Below are 19,611 nucleotides of genomic sequence, written 5' to 3'. Positions count from 1 at the left end.
ACCTAGACTTCATATTGTTTTTTAGTTGCCCGGCAGGAGGTTGTACACGCATCATTATGTTTGCAGGAAAAGTGTGTGTGCGTGAAGAGATATACGAAAACTTACAGAGAACACTAGCTTTCCCAAACGATTATAGCACTCCTAGGAGTAAAAATACCCCGTGAAACTGTGAAGTGCATGAGTAGCATAGTCTTACAAAAAGCAATGAGCCAGAATCTTACAAACTTTACTGCATGCACTTCCATTTGTTTTTTACTTCTGTCTGGATGTAGCAATCATAGTGTTTGTTAAACTAACACGACTCATAATTATTAACAGGAGATAATATTTATAATTATAATACAAGAGAGATAAACGCCCAAGAATGCAAGAGCTACGTAAAATGCACTCAGTTGGATCATATCCACTTTGCATAGTAGACAATGTGTACGTGAATGACAGCTCTTTTTTAGGGTGCCAATTCCTATTGCAGTTTTATTAAGTGTGTTGTTATGAAATGTACCTACATGCTTGTACTGTACCTTCTGTGCAGGTTAATAATTATCAAACTATTGTGATCAGTGATGGATACAGCACGTACATCATATTTTCATACATTTGTGGTGGCATTCAATGGACTACACCACCTGGAAGCAATAGACCAGCAGTTGTTGGGTACTATAATAGAGGAAACTTTTACACTCATCCAGACTCTGGTTTGGAAACTGTTGGCAACGCTGTATCTTGTCCTCTCGAGACTAGAAAGAGACAGAGTGATGGACAAATGGACCCTACAAATATAACATCGCCAAATAATGAAGAAATGTACAATCTTGCACGTGAGGGTTGCCGTAATTTTGTTCAAGGTGTTCGAAACAATTTTATTGAGCATTTGGGTGGAAAAGACAAAGTTTTTTATTTCAATTTACTTGTTCAAGAAGGCTACATATGTCCACCAAGTGTAATGAAAGTAAAAATGGATGCACGGTTTCAGGGTCAAACGAACAATAATCACAACTGCTATGTTTCTTCTACAATTCAGTATACATCCTCAGGAGCAATAAGTTTGAACTTGGCTCAGCAGTGCTGCTATGATGATAGGTTAGTCACTACTTAATAGTAGGGCGGAGTTCATGCACAAGTGCATATTGCTTTAGTTGAACTTCGCCCAACTACCATGCGTACCTTATCGGTTTTGAAGTATATTTATAAAGGACACACGTAAAAATTGATTGAGAAAGACCTGAGCTTTAAAGACCCTTAAGTAGGCTACAGAATTACACTGTACTAACGAACGAAACTTAAATTAAAGAACACTGACTACGTATTAGGATTTTTTCGTTTAATAACGAGTCAACATTAATTTTGCGTTCTGGAAAATGTCCAGATGTCATACTAGTACCGTAGAAGCGAAATTATGGACCGATTTCTGGGCCTAAAATGCTAGCGATATGGGCCCTCCCGCGCCCCTATTTCACTATATAATAGTTATAGACTGAATCCAAGGTCTCTATGGGATTATGAGACCCCAAGGCTGTAGCGCCCCCGAGCGCAGTGAGGGCGCTACTAAGGGCCTGTGAGGGTATCATAATCCCATAATTATAGTGACCGTTGGATGAGGCCTATAACTGATTTAGAATAGTACTAAGCAAGCTAAGCTATATTAACACAGAGAGACTTTGCAACCAATAGTTTCTACAAGTCTCAAGCAACGTTAAAGCTTCGCTCTGGCTAAGTCTACATAAAAAAACTCACATTGAAGGCCATTTCCGTCTCTTGAGAATCATGCATAGCAAAAACTGCTAATAGAAAGTTGCTTTTCTACCGTTAGTAGTTAGCTCTGCACTAGCACTATAGCTATTGGTAGCTGCAAGAGTGAGATAAAAGCTGCAAAGCTGCACCGCAAAACACAAATACTTAAAAAAAAATTATTTTTAATGATGCACTGCATCATCGTTATACTATGACTTATATAATGGACCTCTGTAGAAGACCTCTGCTGAGGTCTCTAAGTGAAATAAAGGACCTCTCAGTAACCAATCAGATTGCACCATTTGTGACAAGCATTTTCTAAAGCGCTTTAAGGCCCTTCCAGCAATATATATGGGGTCCCACTTATAACTTGCAGCCTCAGCTCTGAGTGTTAGACGTCCCTTGCTGACTAGATTTCCCACAGTGCTTATACCCAAAATGAAGCACCGCAGGTGCTGAGGTGTCAAAGCTACATAAGCTGCATACCAAATACGGGATTACTCTGACTGTTATGAACCGAGGCTAACGTACTACCCTTGGTATATGCTACCCCTAATGCCGATTTACTGTTCCTAGTTAAAAACCTCAAGCAACCACAATTAACATAACTTTAATATCCTCGACCACGTTTGTTTCGTCACTAGATCCTCTAGACTAGGCAGTAACCACAGACCAATTATACCAGATGTAACAAGGCACGACACTTTTACCATTGAGGAGTGCGTCTGTGGAACGCAATGCCACGCATAGATATTAGTCCTTTTCACAATAAGCTATGGAATGTGCTGACACAGTAATTAGTTTTGCTTATCTGGTGACTGCGTGGGCGTTTTTACTACCGTATAGCAGGTAATTTTCATGGGGTAAACATTTCGTTCAACTCGAGAAACAGTGGTTTTCGTAAGTAAACGTTTCGTTTAGTCTCATTGCCTGCCTGCATTCCTACGTTCTGGTAAGCCACGCCTACGTTAAAATTTCATGGAAGTCAGCTTGCCCACGAAAATTACCCGCTATATAGTATCCCTGCCATGTAAAATTGATTATCTTTACAAGGTCACCAAGTTCATATCAGCAATTTGTTCTAATATAAGGATGTCAAAAAAATTTGAAGCATGCTCTATTAAATGCACCATCGATAGAAGAGTAAGAGGGATTGGTAACGGAAGCAGTTCACGTGATCATTTTACATTGAATCTGCTGGAAAACCTCGAAAACTATCCGCGTTACGCCCTATAAACAAGACTATTTTGCCGGGTAGCTCGCTCAAAATAAGAAAGTTGTGTTTTCTCGAGACATAATCTTTTTCAGCAATTTATGACACGCCCATGCTGTGAGCCACGTGTAGTACTAGCCTCGATTCCAGGCCGCGAAGAGAAAGGCGGCCTGGTATACCTTGTATGCGCATGCGTGTACATTACCCCCGAAAAAGGGGGGTAATATGATGAGGCTGTGGTAATATGGGACCAGGCAAGTCTTCTGCTACTAAATCTTGCCTTTATGTTCGACAAGAAGTCATTGCTGAAGATAATGATTACTCCTGAAAGCTTTTAATAAGCTTAAACTCGACACTCAGGAAGTTATTCACTCAAGATCTACTGATGTATTAAAGAGTCCACCACTCTTCTAGCTGGCAGCTGTAGCTGTCTGGGAGGCTTTCTTGAACTGTCTCTTTGATAAACAGAGCTAGAAGAAGCAACACTGCTGCAGCATAATTATTCTACTTTGATTAGTGTCTCTGAAAGCTTCCATTGTGGTCACATTGTCATACGTATTCTTCCCTTTTGTAACTTTGTCCGTTTTTTTACAATTTTTATGATGAAATTGTTGTCAATTATTTCGCGCATGCGCATACAAGGTATACCAGGCCGCCTTTCTCTTCGCAGCCTGGAATCAAGGCTAGTGTAGTACTTGCTAATGATTGACCACACCCAGTAAAAAGGGACATTCCAGTAAAGTTTTAGGCGAACAGCTGCTATTTATAGTCTTGTATTGCTAAAACGTGTAAGCGTGCTGGCTATAACTGCTAAAATACTTTAAATATGAGTGAGTTGCACAGACTGAGCATAATTATATGCTTGTGGTCAAGAGTAGATAAGAGTAAGAGTGTTGAACTGCTGTAGTAATTGTGGAACCGCATTTGCCTTGACATGCATCATCATGCATTGTTGTCACTATTCAATTAATGACGCAATCACAGCGTGTGTGGTTTCTGGGAAGTGTTGCTAACATAACAAATTAGTACTGATAACTATCAAGTGATGACGCAGGAGCAGGAAATTGCAGTTCAACACTCTTGCTCTTATCTACTCTTGTTGTGGTATAATTATAGTCTTGTATTGCTAAAACGTGTAAGCGTGCTGGCTGTAACTGCTAAAATAGGTATAAACCTTTAAATATGAGTGAGTTGCACAGACTGAGCATAATTATATGCTTGTGTATATTATGCACTGTGTGTAGAAATAGGCCATCAGCATGGCCTAGCCGGACCACGCAGTCTATATGCACAGATAGACCACGCAGTCTATATACACAGACAGACACACACACACACAAACACACTACCGTATACCTCGCTTGCGCATGACGGTAGTGTGTTTGTGTGTGTGTGTCTGTGTAGACTGCTACAGCTGCTCAAGGATCGATGAAGTGCATTGGTTGACACAGCCTCGATTGAACCGCGGGTAAAACGGATGTTACACGAGGGTTTTCCGTTACCAATCCCTCTTCCTCTTCTATTTATGAATGCACTAAGTTTGATGTTCTGAATCAAAACTACACCTGAGTTGTGGTAGCTTGTATGTTTGTCTACTAAAGTAGCTTGACTCGATCTTTAATATATTTATGACCAACCAAGAGAAGAAAAGGTTTTGCTCACTGAAGTACATTGTTTATATTTAGGAACTCTGTTGACTTTATGTTGAGTGCTGTATAGTGGGATATATCTGGGGTGGTGTAGTTTCTTTCTAGGACTTCAGACTTAATGCGTTCAATAGAGCAATTAAGCTTCAAATTTCTTTTGGTAGCCTAGGCCACAACAAGAGGTAGTTCTGTTTCCGGTCAGGTTGCTTCCCTGATTACGTGAGGCCAGGAGGGACAACAGCAACTGAGCCACACATATTTGCAGTGTCATCACTTTTATTTTTCACAGTTTGTCTTTAAAAAAGGTTTACAACACAAAAATAACATCTAAATAACATACAGGTAGAGGTATTTTAGACATTGAACCGAGAATTGTCTCTATATCAAACACCTACAATTATACTAGCTGTCATTGCATGCACTAGCTTGAGCCATTGTACGTGCTCTGTATCAAAGTAAAAAAGCAAAATGATACCACATAATTATTGTGTTAGCATAATAACATCTTTCGTTGCAAAATACAAGATAATAATACAAGATACAAACACTAACTTACTGAATATTGAAGTGTTGTAGGTGCAACACCCACTCAACCCAAAGTGAGTGGGTGTGATTTGCGCATGTGCATTAGGTGTGTTGCTGAAAAAACAGCCCAGTGAAATATTGAGCAGCGGATGGACCAGAAACAGAACTACCTCTTGTTGTGGCCTTATATAATTATACAGGAGTGCATGCATGCACTCCTGATATACATATATAATTGACCTTGTAAAGATCATCAATTTTACATGGTAAAAACGCCCACACAGCCACCAAAATGGGACTCCAATAATGGCTTGTGAAAACTAATTGAATTCCTTGTACTGTGAATGAGCAGTAGCGGATCCAGGGGGAGATCCTAGGGTGCCACGGATCCCCCCTTTGCAGTCTAGCTTTACTACAACTACCAGCTAGCTATTTATCAGTTTTTGTAGCCATTGTAATTTGATTGTACCTGTTAATTGTTTTGATGCATCAACTGCCAAAGGAGTGTTCAGGTTAGCCTAAGCTAGTTAGTTGACTGTTCGTGGCAGCTAGCTAGCTCTACGCAAGTCTATTATGGGACTTCCCCTGGCTGAGTATGTGATTTTCCCTAGTCACGTGTGACCGGAAGTGGGTTTGCGCTGCGAGCTCGTAGTTTGGAAACCCCTTTCATTTTTCCTGGATCTGCCACTGATGAGAGTCTCTTGTTCAAGTTCTTTTGGGAAAACTTCATCTCAAAAACTTTGACTGTGTTTACTTACCATGTCGAATATCCTTGCTCTAACTGTCCTATCCCAATAAGTAGTTTTTACCAGCTAGACTTTTACGAAGTCCAAGACTGGTAGTGGGCCACGGCTACCTATTCTCACTAAATTTACTCAGTTTACCAAATATTCCGATTTTTGTTCAGCACCACTGAACAGTTACTTAAAGCTACTAGCTATTATACGTAGCAATAGCTTTTGTACACACAGTGACATCACGATGAACATCTTTATAAATTTTGCTGTATGCAGAATCACAGAGAAACTCAACAAGTGGGTAATGATCGACCATGATGGGAAGTTAATGGTACATTAAATGTGGTTAGCATCAAGGACCCGGGTGCGGCATTGCCGGATGCGTAACGCATGGCTCTGCCTAGCGCATGCGTGTGAGGTACTCTAGGTAGTGCCGACTACTCGTGGCAGTATCAATTGTTCAGGTAACCTACCTAGAGCCGTTCCGTCTTTCTGTGCTGCAACTGTTCATGTATCTGTTCGTGTATCTTCTGCTGTACTGCTCATGGCTACTACGGAGGACCTGCCCATCGCTCCAGTCTCGTTGGCCCCGTCAAGTACGACGGCAGGTACGGAGAGTGCGCCGTCGGCACTGGCGACCCTGCAGGCCATGTTAGTTCAAATGGTGAATGTGGCCATTTTCAGGTAGCGATGGACGCGAGGTCTCCGGTCCCAACTGTTTCTCTGCCATCCTCCTCCCTGCCTTCCCATCTCGGTCCCCATCTCTCAGGTATGTCTTTTATACCCACACACCCACTCCGGTGGGCGACTGGCCTCTCTCCACTCTCCATTCTGAGAATGTGAAATCTGCGTGGCTGAGATGGGGGTTGCTGGCCTGGTAGTGTCTCGTTTGTGTAGTTGGGAGCTGGGGGCCTACTCTCAAGCTGCAGTTGCTTAGGTTAGAGAGCTCGGGGGTCGGACGGCCTACTCTCAAGCTGCAGCTGCTAGGGGTAGAGAGCAAGAGCTCGGGGTCGGCAGGACCTACTCTCAAGCTGCAGCGGCATAGGTTAATGGGGTAGGGTCGGCAAGACCTACTCTCAAGCAGGTGGTTACTTTAGGGGTTACTTTAGGGGTGTTCTTTATCGTAGTTTAAGGGGTAGTGGCTCTTGTGGTGGTTTTGTAGCGTGTTGTTCTTGTTTTATTTAACCCTCACAGCTTTGCACCTAGGGTCCATGCCAGCTTCCCGGGTGCTGGGAGCTATGCTATGGGTGTCAGTACTATGGCCAGCCTTGCAGACACCAGCTGCTCGGCATCGGCAATGGCCAGCCCTCTTATGTCGCTCGTGGCGGTGCCCAGCAAGGCCCCGGACACCATTGTGGTGCTGCCGGGGATCCCACCTCTCAGGCGGTCGGTGGTGGAGACCATTCTATCTGGGGCTTTTCTGGACTTCTCGGAGCTGCCTCCAGCAAAGGGGTTGTCGAAGCCGGCATCATCTCTGCGGCAAGGTGCAGGAGCGACCTCGGGCACTTCAGGCTTGGCAGACTCGACACGCCTCGTCCCAGACTTCACTACCTGGGTGCAATGCTTTGCTATGTATGCAGCAGTCCTTATTGCCAAGGCTCCTGAGCGAGCCCCTTCTCTTCTCAGTTACATGGCTACTATGGTCAATTCAGTAAGCGGTACAGGTTCCCTTTGTGGCTTTTATACGACCGAAAGTTCCGGGGCGAGGCAGCCGAATCCGTCAGGACTAACTGGTCGAAGGTGGATGGGGGCTTCCACTCGTATTGTTTTATTGGGCAGGGAGTGGACGGTCCCCCGTGGTGTGGTCCTTGTCGGTCCCTTGATCACTCCGCGGCCTCGTGCCCCGAGCGGGCTCAGGACTCTCCACCCCCCTCAGTAGGTTCGAAGTGTCCCTTCTCGTCCTCCTTCTCGACCTCCAGCAAGCGGTCTCTCAAGAGGAGGCCCCCTCCGGCGTCATTCTTGGAGCCCTGTTGACGGTGGAATCGACCGGGAGAGCCGGACTGCCCGTTTGGGGATTGCATCTACTTGCATGTGTGTGCAACGTGCAAAGGGGATCACCCGGAGACGTCCTGTTTAAGGTTTCGATCAATTCTGAACAATTCTGAATAATTCTGAACATTGTACTAGCTAGTGTTGTAGTATAGTGTAGTTTAGGGTAGTTGGTGGCATGCTTTGTGTTGTGTTGCTAACTGTGTGTGTTGGGGGGGTGTGTATTTGTGGGCCTTCGGGGCCGCCAAAGGTGCTTCGATTACATCGTCAGTTGGCGGCTCAGGGTTCGGCACCTGTCGGGCTGCCAAGGGTTCCGACCGCCAACTGGCAGTGTATGTCACCCAAGGCATCCGCCATGGCTTCAGAGTGGACTTTGACCACTCGAAACCACTTCGCAGTGGACCAAGCAACATGAAGTCAGCCTTGGAGCACCCGGAGGTGGTGTCAGCGTACTTGGCCCAGGAAAAGCTGCTGAACAGGATGGCAGTGGTCCACCCAGATGTAGTGCCTCGCATCCACTGCCCCTTTGGAGTCATCCCTAAAAAAGCGAAACCAGGCCATTGGCGCCTGATTGTGGATCTGTCTTCACCCGAGAACGCTAGCGTCAACGACGGTATTGATAAGGACATGTGCAGTACGTCGTATATCACAACAGACAGTGTAGTAGATCGTATTTTACAAATGGGGAGAGGAGCCCTGCTAGCAAAGGTCGACATCCAGCAGGCGTATCGGATTGTTCCGGTGCACCCAGACGACAGGCGCCTGCTAGGCGTGCAATGGGAAGGTGAAGTGTTGGTGGACAAGGTTCTACCGTTCAGGCTCCGGTCGGCCCCAGTGATCTTCACAGCCATTGCGGATGCTCTACAATGGATAGTGGTCCAGCGGGGAGTCAGCTACGTCGCCCACTACCTGGACGACTTTATCACCATGGGCCCTCCGAAGTCCTCAGTTTGCCAGCAAAACCTGGCCAGTATCATGGCAACTTGTTCGCTCACTGGCACGCCACTGGAGGTGTCTAAGTGCGAGGGCCCGTCGTCGAAGATTACCTTCCTGGGTCTGGAGCTCGACACGGTTCGGTTGGAAATTCGGTTGCCGAGGCTCAAGCTCACCCGTCTCCGTTCGCTCCTTTGGGAATGGGAGGGCAAACGGGCGGGAAGAAAGCGGGACCTCCTGTCTCTCATCGGCTTCCTGCACCACGCTTCGAAGGCGGTGTGTCAGGGGCGAACTTTTTTGCGTCGGCTCATTAATCTGTCCATGGCCTACATTCGCCTCAATGTTTCGGCTCGTTCCGACATTCGATGGTGGTCGGTGTACGCAGCTCAGTGGAACGGCGTAGCGATGATGTCTCAATTCGATAAGGCTCACCCCACCAGGCTTGTCACCTCAAACGCGTCGGGCTGTGGGGCGTTCTATAATCAACTCTGCCCGCCTCCATGGGCCCTGGCCACATTGCAGTCAAAGAGATGATTCCCATTGTCGTCGCGGCGGCTCTTTGGGGTCAGGAATGGTGCGGCCAGTCAGTCCACTTCCGGTCAGACAATGCTGCGGTTGTGGCACTGGTCAATGCAGGCACTAGCAGAGACGATTCCCTCATGCATCTGATGAGGAGCCTTTGCTTCCTCATGGCAAAATTTAACTTTATGGTGTCGGCGTCCCACATCCGGGGCGTCCACAATTCACTGGCCGATGCGCTTTCTAGGAACAATCGGTTTACCTTTCTCTCCCTTTACCCGCAGGCTCAGCCGACGCCCACAGTCATCCCCCGACACTGGTGGACCTGTTGATCTCTCTCAAGCCGGACTGGACGTCACGGCCTTGGACCGCCTTGTGGAACGCTACTTTCACGACGCGCTAGCCCCTAGCACACAATGCATCAGCTCAATCTCGCTATATTAATTTCTGCCATCTTGTCCTCATATCTCCGTTTCCAGTGACGGAGCCCGGGCTGTGCCGGTTCGCAGCCCAGTTGGCGCAGGAGCGTCTGTCTCATTCCTTGATCAAGGGCTATTTCTCGGCAATCAGGCACCTTCAAATCGCCAGGGGTTTCCCGGATCCGTCCATTTCCGGCATGCCTAGACTGGAGGGTGTGGTTAGAGTGATCAAGGCGTCTCAAGCTCGGGCGGGACTCTCCAGGAAGAACCGGCTGCCGTCAATTCTCGATGCCATTCGTAGCCACTGGGACCAGCAGGGTCCGACGCAGGACCAGGTGATGCGGTGTGTTTCTTCGGCTTCCTGCGCTCGGGGGAAATTACGGTGCAGTCGGACTCGTCATTCGATCCAAAGTGTCATCTTACGTTTGGAGATGTGAGTGTGGACGATCTAGTGGCTCCCAAACTACTGAGGGTCCACCTAAAGTGCTCAAAAACGGACCCCTTCCGCAAGGGGGTGGACGTATTCGTCGTAAAAACGGACAACCGATTGTGCCCTGTCACGGCGATGCTGGCGTACCTGGCGGTTCGTTCGGCCCAGCCAGGGTTTTTATTCCGGTTCACGGACGGACGGTTGCTCACCAAGGCCAGATTTGTGGGGGAATTGCGGCAGGTTTTGTCGGCTACGGGTCATAACCCAAAAGACTTTGCAGGCCATTCCTTTCGGATAGGGGCGGCTACGACAGCAGGAGCCTGTGGCTCCACCATCCAGATGCTCGGCCGGTGGTCCAACTCTGCGTACCAGCGGTACATCAGGACAGCGAGAAACCAATTAGCAAAGTACTCGGCGGTGTTGGGCTCGCTCCCTCCGTAGTGACTGGATATTTGTGGTTCTGTTGTTCTTGTAATGATTCCTGTGTTTCATGTACGCGTTTGTAGTATTGTGTTTACTTTTACTGTTGGAATTATCTGTAATCGTTGTAGTTCTGTTTGAATTATCTGTAATCGTAGGGTGACCGTTGGTTTGGGCTCGTTTTGGGCCATCAGGTTATCGGTTAGACTCGCCCTTCGTGAGAGGACAGGAGTTTAACTAATCTTTCCCCACGGAGATCGCCAGCCCGAGTGTTGGGGTGCGGTCAAGCGAGCTCCTGACCGCCAAACCTATGCCCTTGGGGTCTAGTTTGGTTCGGGGACGCAGAATGTTAATGGGAAGTTAATGGTACATTAAATGTGGTTAGCATCAAGGACCCGGGTGCGGCATTGCTGGATGCGTGACACATGGCTCTGCCTAGCGCATGCGTGTGAGGTACTCTAGGTAGTGCCGACTACTCGTGGCAGTATCAATTGTTTAGGTAACCTACCTAGAGCCGTTCCGTCGTCCCCCTCCTCGACCCGCCCCTGACAGGCCGTGGGGTGGTGATTGGTTTGGGGCTGGGTTGTGTTTTTTTTTCTTCCTCGTTTTGTTTTTGTGCGGTTTTGGTTTTGTGTTTTTTTTTGTTTATTTGTTTTGTTTTGTTATTCTCCAGTCCCCTTCCCAGCGGAGGGGCACTGTGACAGGAGCAGCTTGGCCATTAGGTTATCGGTTAGACTCGCCCTTCGTGAGAGGACAGGAGTTTAACTAATCTTTCCCCATGGAGATCGCCAGCCCGAGTCAGGGGGTGCGGTCAGGGGGTGCGGTCAAGCGAGCTCCTGACCACCAAACCTATGCCCTTGGGGTCTAGTTTGGTTCGGGGACACAAAATGTTAATTGTTCTTAAAAACGGTCGACGACAAAAATCCAAGTCTAAAGTGCTGAACAATGACAAACAAAACAAACAAAATGGTGTCAGCAGAGCCTTGCAGCTCTCTTCCGGCTCTCTTCTCACCCTTGCAGCTACCAATAGCTAGCGTTCTAGTACAGAGCTAATTACTAAGTAGAGTAGCAACACTCTATGGACAAGTTTGCTATGCACTCTTCTGAAAATAGGGCTCTCCTAACACCCCAAGTTGCTAGCGTTTTAAGGCCGTATATTCGTATAATCAACACCTGCAAAATTTGTTTTCGCTAATAAATTATTACGGCCAGTATAATTATAGTTAGAGTATACCTTTAACCCAGCTTACTTTTTGTAGACACATAATTATGTATAGACTATAATGATCATGAGAGGGTCTGTTTACACAAACCCCGATAACTTGGCCTATTTAAACAAGGCTATGGTGCATCACGCACGCAGTCACTTTAATTTATCACTCAGACTACTGTATATGCATGGTTAAACCAACTCACTAACTTCTGGACATTTCACCCACTTCGTGTCTTATAATAATTTATATAGACTGAGTCTGAGGAGAATTAACAGTGATGATTCATATGCTGGAACAATGCTCTACTATGCAACCACCAATAGAGACCGTGTTGGCAGAGAGGCCTGTTGTAATGACATCCTGGATAACGATTACTGTGATGATTATTTCGATGTTACCATTATCAATAATGGAGTAGGATACACGCCTCCCAACACATGTGAGTCAACATAATTTGAATGCAAACCATTGAACTGAAACGTTTATGCCTATGATGTATAGGTTATTTATTACTCATGCAAGAGGGATGCACAGCTAATACAACTCTAAGCTCGAGGGGTGTACCTAGCCCTAGGGCAATAGTTGTAATAGCAGTACAGCACGTGGGCATGATGTTATAACCTACTACGTATATGTATGTTGCTGAATGCGTAATAGTCCTCCGTCATACTGGTTGCCTAGTAAGTATCTCTGGTTGCCGCAGTTGTAATTAGGTTCATTATTAACCCGAGGCGCGTCACGGCACTAAGATTAATTATAGTATTCGGTCAGTCTGTCTGTCGTTTTATGTAGTCTGAGTTTGCTCACCTGGATATGCGATAAGCGCTGTGTTTGTACCATGGATAGCCTCAACATAAAAAGGTAAGTAATTTAAACTTGCTTTGTTGTTAAATAAAAGCGAGAAAAACTAAGAAGCTTGAACCGGCATGTTGGCCTAGATGTACACGCAGCTTTAACTCGTGGTGCTGTAGACTAGTTGGGCGGAGTCCAACCACTGGCGAAGCGTCTCACGACAATAAACGTTTTTGTTCCACTGGTACTTGAGGCAGAGTATGAATATTGTTTAATCTCAAGTGGCGGACAACCGCATGGCTCAGGGGTGCGATATAATAATTATTTGTATGCTGGACTAGCTATAACTGTTTTAGGGTGCAAGAAAAACCCCAGAGTTCTTAGAGAAAGTGGAAGGATACTTCATCCTGTAAAACAAGATTTAGTAGAGGCAGAAATAACCTTTTTCATAATAGCTAGATCTAGCACAAAGAGAGCTATAAGACGACCCTATAGGCTTCTGGAAAAGATGTTCGATTACCAGAGAAGGCACACATGTACATAACACAGGTTTTGCCAAATTAATCTTATTGGTAGTACACTAAAACTCAAAACAAAGACAAGTCCTTTTAATACAAAAAATCTACAACTTCAAACTGTTCAAGCTTCATTTATAGATAGTAAGATAGACCATGGTTCTTTTCTAGTAGCCTAGATATCTGGCAGGAGCTGTTCATGCTGTTGCTGCATCTCTGGAGAAATACAGTGAGCCATCTTGCCTTCTCAGCTAAATTGAGCTGTAAGGTTTCTCTCTTGCAACACTGCAATCTGATTGGGCTGCAATTTTTCTGCAGTTGGAACAAAAACGTATATTGTTGTGAGACCCAACCACTGCAAGTGGTTGGACTCCGCCCAACTAGCTGTAGACTAACACTAAACCAAATGAACGCCGAGGGTTTGCACTTCAGTGCTCTAGTTGGAATTGGAATGAGTTTATAACGCAATTTCATTGCTGAAGTTAATTAGCGTTGAGTTTGGCCTCGAAAGTTATGTGGTCAATTATGGCTTCATTTAGCTTTATGTGGTTAACAAGTATTATGACAACATTATGCAGGTTTCTACCAGTTGCTATATACAGAGGTTTTCAGGTAGGTTGGGAAATGCTTCAGAGTGTAAAGTTACTCATGCATAAGTTATACATACAGTACAGTACAGCAGTAATTTAATTATAACTTATGCATGAACACTCTGAAGCATTCCCTCAACCTGCCTGAAAACCTCTGTAATAGGGTGGGTGCTTTAGGTTGAATCGATCAATCATCCAGGTATATTGACCACATCCTAGGTAATATTGTTATTGATATTATCCAGTGCAGTGTGACCACAGATTGAAGAGAGAGGGATTGACAACGGGGTACACTTCCGGTGCCATCCGTGTTTCCCCGCGGTTTTAATCGAGGCTTATATAGTTCTAACGTGAGAATCTAAACATGAATAATTTATTAAAATTGTTTTTGCTGTCTCTAAAAAGTCTACGAGCAGTTCTGCTGCTATCAACTTCACCTCATTTTTGTGGCCATTTGGGACACAGCACACTATACTTAGTAACACAACCTTAGCTGTATCATAGGTGCTATAGGAACACAAGCATGAAAAAGCGCTCTGTATACCTCGCTAGCTACTTCACGAAAATCAAGATTACTGCCTCGGTGGAGATGCCAAAGCATAAAGCTACTAATACATACCTGCCAAGTATCCCGGTCTTACCGGGAATATCCCTCAAAATTGTCTCTCTTCCCCGTATCCAGCTAAGGGGTCTAATTTCAAGCACAAAACACTTTTGTTTGATTTCTAAATACTGCACATGTAAACATTCCTGGAATGGAATTTCCAATATTACTTCAGGTTTGCACCTATAATTGGAATCATTATAGGTGCAAACCTGAAGTAATATTGGAAATCCAATGCCATGTGGCAGTGGCAGGATGCGCACAAAACCCACAAAATAAACAGGAAACTAACAATAATGATGTCAGCTCTACCAGACTTTTTTGTAAGTATTTTTATATCGGAAGAGTTTTTTAATTGAACATCTAATTTCAAGCACGATCTTTGGTTTTACCAATAATTATTAGAGGTTGGCAGGTCTGCTAAAGCCTAATAGCTTTTATACACATGATGAACATTTTTGCAATAATTAATTTTGCAACTCAAAGAGTGGGTAATAATCGACCATGATTATTGTTAAAAACGATTGAAGTTTAAGTCTAAACTTAATGGCTGCATCAGCAGAGCCTTGCAGCTACCAATAGCTAGCGTTCTAGTGCAGAGCTAAGTACTAAGTAGAGTAGCAACAGTACTCGGTAAGCAAGTTTGGCTACGTGCTCTTTTGAAAAGGCTGCAATGGCATTCCAAGTAAGCAAAACTAGGCATAACTCGAGACGAAGCATTATTTTGCAAATCCACGAATTAAAATCCAAGTAAACATGACTAGAAGCCTATAGAAACTCTTACTTGCACTTGATTCATCCTTGAGCAGCTGTAGCAGTCTACACAGACACACACACTTACACAAACACACTATACCGTATACCTCGCTTGCGCATGCACACCGAGGCATAATGTTTTGCGAGCATCAAACATTTGCGAACTTTGCGATGGTTGATCAATTCGCAACAATATAATCCGCAAAACCTAAATTATTGTGAATACACACAATCCTTGCCAGAACGCAATAGTTGGATCGCAAAAGGGTCAAATTGTCTGCTGATTTGGCTCATTATGCCTCGAGGCGTAGCCGCACGAGGGATACGGTTAAGCTGACTGTGTCTGTGTGTCTGTTCCAGCTGTAACTGCTCAACGGTTGCATTGCGACGAAAGCTAACAGCTTCTATAGGCTTCTAGCCACGTTCTTTTGGATTTTGATTCGTGGATTAGCAAACTAAAGCTTCTTTCTTGAGTTATGGCTAGTTTGACTCACATTGAAGGCTGTTGCAGTCTTCTTCCTGCGGTGCTTTCATTTCCAAATGATACTCACCATCAGGGGGCATATAGTGTTGGAGGGATATTTAATTAATTGAGAAGCATGCAATAGACACAATAAGTTTCTCGGGTTTTAGAGGCGAAACACAGATGGTTTCAGGCTAATCTGTGTGTACACTCAATGTAAAAGCATCACGTGAACTGCTTCCATTGCCAATCCCTCTCTCTTCAATCTATATGCTATGACTGCAGGGGCGGATCCAGGAAAAATGAAAGGGAGGGCTAGTAGAAAGGGGCGAAGCCCCGTATGAAGGTGGCGGGTACATGAGGTGGAGCATCGATCCCCCTCCGAGGAGGCGAAATCTTTTAGCTTTTTACACTTTGCTCGCAATTTGACCTTTGAACTTTAATATTAATGAGTGAATCCGAAAATTAATACAAAAAACTCGTTCTAATCAACAAAAGGATTGAATACTAGTATACTGTAGATGTCATGTACAAATGAAAGAATCATAATGCCTACCCGGACTGTGAGAGTGCATGGGTGTCAGCTGTCTAGGCTGCTTCCTTGCAACTGGCTGAAAAAGTCTGAGATCTGTCACATCAGTGTGCTCCAGAATTCCATGTTGCAGCAGCATGCTTCTTCTTTATCTTTCTCGCCTCCAGTTTTGGAGTGTACGTAGCCCACAAGGGCAGATCAGATTCTGTACATGAGAAGAGACAAGCTCCTATGGGGTGCCATTTGTGTCAAAATTAATACAAATTGCACGTACATCATAAATGAATACATATATAAATACAGGTGGTGCATATGATATGCAGGTGCCCCATATGTAAATGCAGCATGTGCATATAGCAAATGAAGTGGTTGCATATACAAATACAGCACGTACATTTGTATATGTACCTGATATATATAAATGCAGCAGTCGCATATAATATATGCAGCAGTTGCATATAATAAATGCAGCAGCGTCATATAATAAATGCAGCAGTCCCATATAATATATGTAGCAGTCGCATATAATAAATGCAGCAGTCGCATATATAAATGCAGCAGTCCCATATAATATATGTAGCAGTCACATATAATAAATGCAGCAGCGTCATATAATATATGCAGCAGTCGCATATAATAAATGCAGCAGTCGCATATAATATATGTAGCAGTTGCATGTAGCAGTCACATATAATAAATGCAGCAGCGTCATATAATATATGCAGCAGTCGCATATATAAATGCAGTCCCAATAATAAATGCAACGAGTGGGTAATGATCGTCCATAATTGTTAGGATCGATGTAGCCTCGATCCCAGGCCGAGTTTTCGCTTTTATAATGGTTAGGCAAACAACTAGGATCGATGCCAAAGTCCAAGTCTAAAATTAATAGAGCCTAATTGCAGCAGAGCTCTCTTCTCACTCTCAATAGCTATATATAGCGTTCTATATATATAGTGCAGAGCTAAGTATAGAGTAGCAACACTCAGTCAACACTCAGTCACCATGGACAAGTTTTTCTACGCACTCTTCTCAAAAGGCTGCAATGTCATTGCAAGTAATAAGCATAACTCGAGAACGAATTGCAAATACACTAATTAAATCCAAGAAAACATGACTAGAAGGCCTATAGAAACCCTTACTTGCACTTCATTGATCCTTGAGCAGCTGTAGCAGCTATATTCTACACACAAGACACATAAACACACTACCGTATACCCGTAATACAGTAGAACCTCGATTATCCGGACACCTTGGTTCCAGAAGCAGGCCGGATAAGTGAATATGCCGGATAATTGAATAGATAAACCACGCCTTGATCCACCCACTTTATTGATAAACAGCAGTGCCGCATGGTTGTATGCGCATGCGCAGATGGTAACAGCTGTAACGCGCATGCGCATTTGAGGGACACGCCCATTTTCTGATCTGATTTTTTTTAAACTGCCAAGCTGGATAATCGAGGTTCCGGATAATGGAGGGCCGGATAATCGAGGTTACCTCGCTTGAATGCGCTGCATGCGCACCAAGACATAATTATTATATGCGATTGCATTTATTATATGCGACTGCTGAATTTATTATATGACGCTGCTGCATATATTATATGAGGCTGCTGCATTTATTATATGACGCTGCTGCATTTATATATGCGACTGCTACATATATTATATGACACTGCTGCATTTATTATATGTGACTGCTACATATATTATATGGGACTGCTGCATTTATATATGCGACTGCTACATATATTATATGACGCTGCTGCATTTATATATGCGACTGCTACATATATTATATGACGCTGCTGCATTTATTATATGTGACTGCTACATATATTATATGCGACTGCTACATATATTATATGCGACTGCTGCATTTATTATATGCGACTGCATGCTGCATACATTATATGACGCTGCTGCATTTATTATATGTGACTGCTACATATATTATATTATGGGACTGCTGCATTTATATATGCGACTGCTGCATTTATATATGCGACTGCTACATATATTATATGGGACTGCTGCATTTATTATATGTGACTGCTACATATAATGCAGCATGTGCATATAGCAAATGAAGTGGTTGCATATACAAATGCAGCACGTACATTTGTATATGTACCTGATATATATAAATGCAGCAGTCGCATATAATATATGCAGCAGTTGCATATAATAAATGCAGCAGCGTCATATAATAAATGCAGCAGTCCCATATACTGCATTTATATATATCAGGTACATATACAAATGTACGTGCTGCATTTGTATATGCAACCACTTCATTTGCTATATGCACATGCTGCATTTACATAATTATGGGGCACCTGCATATCACATATGCACCATCTGCATTTATATATATGTATTCATTTATAATGTACGTGCAATTTGTATTAATTTTGACACAAATGGCACCCCATAAGCTCCACCCTCAGGTGGAGTTTAAAGTTAGAATGTCACTGCGGGTTTGCCGCAGATTGTGGAGAAAGTGTAAGATCCATTCTTGTGCATGGGCATTAGATGGCCAGACTAGACGAAGCAGCAGGTCACAGAGGTCCCCAGAAACGTGATCTTTTATGCTGACTGGGGCAGCGGCTATGAGAGCCTCCCTGAGTGAGGAGAGTTGGGCAGGTTGACAAGAAGTGAAGGGTGATTCTACTCCTAGGTCACAGATTGCATCGCCCGGTGCAGCGTTGGTTGATCTTTTTTTAATTCCGAGGCGTCAAGTTCTAGGCCGTCACATGCCTGATCCTGAAGTTAGAGGGGCCGTGAAGTGGTCTGTCATTCAGGGAGCATGCATGACCACAACTGGGAGGGCTTCCCAAGATGAGCAGACAAGGATGATATCTGGAGGTGCGAGCAGGAGTCTACCAGGTTTACGCATGCTTGATGAGCATGGACTTTTTTCGCTGCTGCTTTAAAAGAATCTTTGTTTTTCCCATGCAATAGCTATTAGATATGGGAATGAGTGGGTTGAAGCTAGAGACGACCATGTCTTGAGTACCCCAGTGACAGTGTTCAGGGGCAGTCTTTCCATCAGGATTTTTTGGGGGAGGTCTTCTGTTAACATACCGGCGATAGAGTTGATAAAGCAGAGCTGCCTACAGTCTACTAGGGAGGAAATCCCATTGAGCCAATAAGCCTCGTCAGAGCAAGTGAGGGACATCTGCATGGTAGGGAGACCCTGAATCGTGCGCAGAATTTTCCTGTGGGTTCTTTCCAGCACTGTTAGTTCAGTTTTAGTGAGTGACCAAAGCTCTGACCCGTAACTGGGAGGCAGAGAGATAGGTATAATCTGTGAGATGTGATGGGGTGGAGGCAGCCAAAAAGCAAACCTTGCTCCAATCGAGTTCAAGGCAAAGAAGGCACTCCTCCCAGCAGAGGATATTTTGATTGAGCCAGATGTTGTTACCAGGCGCAAGATTCCCAGGTGAGTGTAGCTGTCTGCCTCTTATATAGTTTCAGAGCATACCAAAAAAGAGCGAGAGAGACAGCCAGACGAGCGGGATTTTGACGACTCCCCAAAGATTAAAACCGCAGACTTCGAAGAATTGATTTCATAACGC

At 44.4% G+C, this 19,611-nt stretch overlaps 1 protein-coding gene and 1 long non-coding RNA gene across 6 annotated transcripts in view; one reads left to right on the top strand and one right to left on the bottom strand.

Annotated features, from left to right (window-relative positions):
• The window catches only part of LOC135333252 (uncharacterized), a 58,314-nt gene that overhangs the window by 14,338 nt on the left and 24,365 nt on the right, over positions 1-19,611 (top strand). For 2 of the 5 annotated variants that reach the window (XM_064528180.1, XM_064528179.1), the window contains exon 2: positions 12,028-12,215. In XM_064528180.1, the coding sequence (XP_064384250.1) occupies positions 12,074-12,215 (142 nt within the window). In that variant the 5' untranslated portion in view covers positions 12,028-12,073. Of the gene's footprint in view, positions 1-532; positions 1,081-6,505; positions 6,622-12,027; positions 12,216-12,568; positions 12,638-19,611 lie in introns of those variants that run through there. The other 3 variants (XM_064528181.1, XM_064528177.1, XM_064528178.1) reach the window with 3 other exon arrangements.
• On the bottom strand, positions 13,119-14,410 carry LOC135333255 (uncharacterized). The gene is made up of 2 exons (XR_010393797.1): positions 14,293-14,410; positions 13,119-13,395 (listed from the first exon to the last, which is right to left on the bottom strand). It is a non-coding gene; the product is annotated as an uncharacterized LOC135333255 (long non-coding RNA).

The sequence above is a fragment of the Halichondria panicea genome, chromosome 3 (genome assembly GCF_963675165.1).
Source record: "Halichondria panicea chromosome 3, odHalPani1.1, whole genome shotgun sequence".
In the NCBI taxonomy this organism is placed as follows: Eukaryota; Metazoa; Porifera; class Demospongiae; order Suberitida; family Halichondriidae; genus Halichondria; species Halichondria panicea.
Note: the sequence above shows the minus strand (reverse complement) of the source record. Positions and strands in the feature narration are given on the sequence as shown.